The sequence below is a fragment of the Miscanthus floridulus genome, chromosome 18 (genome assembly GCF_019320115.1).
Source record: "Miscanthus floridulus cultivar M001 chromosome 18, ASM1932011v1, whole genome shotgun sequence".
Taxonomy (NCBI): Eukaryota; Viridiplantae; Streptophyta; class Magnoliopsida; order Poales; family Poaceae; genus Miscanthus; species Miscanthus floridulus.
This window is the reverse complement of record NC_089597.1, coordinates 14,777,491-14,781,909: the sequence shown is the minus strand read 5'-3', so window position 1 is coordinate 14,781,909 and position 4,419 is coordinate 14,777,491. Positions and strand designations below refer to the sequence as shown.

Genomic DNA, 4,419 nt, shown 5'->3' with positions numbered 1-4,419 from the left:
GCCAGATACAAGCAAGCGAACAGGCTGTTATTCGAATACACTGCGTGTTTGGGTCACGCACAGTCTGCTTATCTCGTTCTGATCGACATACAGGTGAACACAGCAGGCAGAGAAGGAAGAAAACAGGCTCCGCCGTTCTTGAGTTTTTTTTTTAGAAAAAAAGGGCTCCGCCTTGATACACCAGACAACAAGACTAATGCCCTATTCGCTTGACTGATAAACCATGGCTGAAAGTAATGTTAGTTGATTTGTTGTGAGACAAAAATACGGTTCGTTGACTGGGCTTATAAGCAAAACGAAACTGAAACGGTTAGCTATGGGTGCTGCCAGTGCCAGCCCCTCTCCATCGACCAACTGACGGCAAGGTTTTGGGTCCAGTATATACAGTTCTGCTCTCAAGCAGCTGAGCTCTGTTGCTGAAGCACCTGCGTCCACTCGGCTGGCCACCAGTCCGGCTTGATCGCCTGGATCCTCACGTCCCTGTTATCGCCGATGCGCAGGGCCGAGCCTGGCTTCAGTGCTTCTTCTAGTCTCAACAGGCCCATCCCGCGGGAGCCCAGAGCGGTGTTTACTGTCCCGATTTTCTTGCCTGAAGCCTCGTCCACGACTTCTGAACCTGGAGTGACAGCCTGCTCGAGTTCTGATAACAGAGGCTGCAGAATTAGCATCCATCAACAGAAATGGTGGTACACTGTGTTGTTAGTTGTTACCATGGAAACTCATCATACCTTGCCCATTTTCGTCAACAAACTTCATTGGCATTAGGCGCTTCCGAATGACACCACAATGGTGTGTCCGTGCAATAAGCTCCTGCCCGATGTAGCAACCCTTCTCAAAGGAAATTGCATTCAAGCCAGCAAGATTGTACTCCAGCGGGATTGTTTCACCTGAATCAAAAGAATACAACTTCATCAAAAAGGAAGGGAAAGAGAACAATCTAAGACACCAGGTACCTGATCAGGAAAAAGTGTCACCCAATAGTTGGGCAATTGGCCAAATTATGTCAATCCTGCTTTTTTCGTCTATAATATAATCTAAAGCTTTTTTCTCTAAAAAAAAAATATATGGCCACTCATTCATATCCTGTCTTTCAAATACCTCATTTCCATTCTCTACAAGGAAACCAGGAAGCTGTTACTCTAAACCTCTAGGCAAATTGCTTACAGACATACAGATAAACAAGAGACCACACACCATCTGACCAATTACTCATTTATCAACTCTAATCAAGTTGCTTTAGGGAATAGAGATCATGGATGGCGCCAACATTAGCAACAAGAACTCCCAGCCTTTGTATTTATTGAGACATTACCTCTTCTACTGTCTACAATTATCTGCATACTGCAGTCATAGTTCTAGAATCAAATAAATCGAACTTAATCGAAAAGTGAATTTGGAGTAGCTTCTAGATCAAGATACAGACTAGATATAAGAAAACCGTTAGATGATATTTGTCTAAGAATTTAAGAAAACAGATATGCAGTTCTCCTGTGTAGTTCGAGAAAAAAAGAGAACAGATATGCTGATTTGTAAATACATGAGAGAACAAATCCTATAAGGGAACTGAACATTTTCCACTAGTGTACCAAGCAGAAAAACAAAATATTTATCGACACAAAAATTCTGAAAAAGTAAATATGTATATATATGAGTCGTGACTCATGACCAACCAGCTCGAAAAAGAAACTTACCTTTTGGGATTTCAGTTGAACCTTCTGCAACTCCATTTTCTATCCGCCAAAGTTGATAATGTCGTTCATCCGCTTCTTTGTCAGACTCAACTAGTGGTGCTGTAAATACAGAAACAGGTTCAAAAGTGTTGAAATGGGCCATTCTCCATGTCAGATAATGAACATCATATCAGAGAAGATTTAGGAAATGGCAAAAATAAAATTACTTACGTATTGTGTCAGCTGGAAAAATTCCTCTGTAACCAAGGTAGTCCAACCGAGGATCTTTGAGCCATTGCCAACCATGACCGTTCCCTTGTGCAGCTGACTCGCCAGCATGGTCAACACCTTGTCCCCATCCAATGGATTGAGCCTCAGGTTCTCGAGTAGAAGGATCAGTATGCACTACATTATGTCCAAATCTTTGCCAACATGCAAAATTCTCACTTACATTGTCTATTTCAACCTTGGATCTCAACCGATATCTAAAAACAGGAAAAATTGCCAGGTCACAAGCCATGGAATTTATCAACAGACAAGGTCATCTAGAGGTAAGAGGTATCTAGATTCCCAGATTCACTGCAAACCTATAATGCAATAAGATCTTTCAACTAGGTGTGTGAACTCTACGTTCTCAAGTAACCTAACAAACAATTAGCTCAAGTACAGCTGCTTACTGAAAGAGCAGTTCATCACTACGATTCTTACTTGACACAAGAATCTCCAACAACGGTTTGTAATTCCCAACAGTGAGCCACTTAAAGATACACACTCCTAGCAGTGAGTTCATTGATGATCTCCAAGAATTTTGGCACTTAATGTTTTGTCACACTTAAGACTTCAAATTATGGCATTAAAATGCCAAACGAAGTGTGCATCAAAATATAGGTGCACAATTTAGTTTCATCATTCTAACTGAAAATCTAAGAAAACAACAAGCAAAGAAACTTCTTTTTGAAAAAGATTTCACATGTTGCTGATTACCTCATATTTATTTTCCTAACTGATCTTACTCTCCAGTTTCTGTTTGATCACCAGTATCCTCACAAGAGACCACAGGTTCCACATCATTACAATTGTTCTACCAAACTGAACATTAAGCATTTACTTTGCCAAAGCTGTAGTCCAGTGCACATAGATTCTGCAACTAGAGCCAGATCTTAAGTTGTATTAATCCATCTGGTTTAATAGTACAAGTAGAGGGCCCAAATGTGAACCACAATGTTCAGCTGCTTAACAAACCAACGCTTGAAATTAGCGCGATGCAGTCACAGAAGTAGGGAAAAATGTTGGCGTTTACAACAATATCACCAACAGAAGCAACAGAGCTAATTGCTGGCTGCAGTGTATGGACCAGCATCAGAGCATCGGTAGAGTCGATGTAGAGACTAGGCTGAAGCTCACTGAAATTAACTCTAGGAAGACCATTGTCATCAGAAAAATTGTCCAAAGCCGAACAATAGGGCGAGCTCGCAGAAACAAAGATTGGCAGCAATACTAATAACAGAAGCAACGGCGTTAACTGTGACTTCAATCCCAGCAATGTGCTGAAAGTTCTAGTCACATCAATTCATCTTGAGCTGGAATTTCCAACAGCAACTAGACTTGCAACTACGACACTAAAATGACCATCACATGTGAACTCAAAATACCATCTGTACTTCCAACACGTTATCCAGCAAATATCTAGGGATGGGATCACTAAGCCTGCTGTTTTGTCTTAAGGAGTGCCGCCTTTGCGGTTTGATCACAAGAAGTCCCAACAGACTACATACCTTAGAGTAGACTGAAATATTATAATTAGTAAACTGAACGCTGAGCAATAATAATGTCAGTAGTCCCTCACCTCTTGAAGCAGGCGACGAGGTCGTCCACCTCAGCGGCGTCGACATCAGCGAGCACCTCCTGCGGGTCCCCCTCGGGAGCCTCCCCGGTCTCCGGCGCGGAGCCGGTGCGGTCGAGCATCTGGGACGGCGGCGGGGGCCGGTAGAGGAAGAGGTCGTAGAGGAACCTGCCCTGCGGCGTGAGCAGCGCGGCGTAGGCGGGCGCCACGGGGCCCCGCGCGGGCGCGTACCGCTGCGGCGACGCCGCGCCGGACGCGGCGAAGGCCGAGAGGAGGTCGTTGGTGAGCAGCGAGTGCAGGAAGCGCGCCGCCTCGGGCCCCGCGAAGCGCACCACGGCGCGGGACGCCAGCCGGCAGGCCAGCACCCCCGGGGTCGGGGTCGGGGGCGTGTGGAGGGCGCGCGCGCTGAGCGGTAGCGCGTGGAGGAGGCGGCGGCGCGCGAGTGGCGGCATGGCTGTGTGTGACATGTGAAGTGTTTCTCGAAGTCGAACCGATGAGTTGGGCCGCCGCTTGGTGGTGGCTGAGTACCGATGGGATGGCTCTGGGCGTTTTTGCGGGGTTTTGGGTGGATTTCCGGGGAAATTTGGGGGTTTTGCGGGGTTGGGTCGGGAGGACGCGCCGACGAGCAGAATAGGTGATGGTGCCAAGCGGCGGCGGGCGGCGCGGGAGGGTTGGGGGTGGCTTTGGGTTGGTAGGCACGCGTGGGGGGAGACGGAGGCAGCCAGGCAGGGGGTCCGCGTGGCCGTGTAGGCAGGAGGAAAGGACTCGGGGTCTCGACCAGAAATCATCCGAGCTGTTGGCTGATGGTTTTTACGGCGTATAAATCGGCTGACGTTGTTTTGATATTAGAGAAAAATACGGTACAATAACTGATAAGTCGTGCGGATAAGTTCAAGCGAACAGATA

General features: G+C 46.5%; 1 protein-coding gene across 1 annotated transcript; it reads right to left on the bottom strand.

The window, feature by feature from the left end:
* LOC136521737 (putative transferase At4g12130, mitochondrial) lies at positions 1-4,172 on the bottom strand. The gene is made up of 5 exons (XM_066515505.1): positions 3,517-4,172; positions 1,902-2,155; positions 1,692-1,790; positions 729-887; positions 1-640 (listed from the first exon to the last, which is right to left on the bottom strand). Exons 1-5 carry the CDS (start codon positions 3,978-3,980, stop codon positions 396-398), a joined length of 1,221 nt encoding a protein of 406 aa, XP_066371602.1. The 5' UTR covers positions 3,981-4,172; the 3' UTR covers positions 1-395.
* Positions 4,173-4,419: the final 247 nt, after the last annotated feature.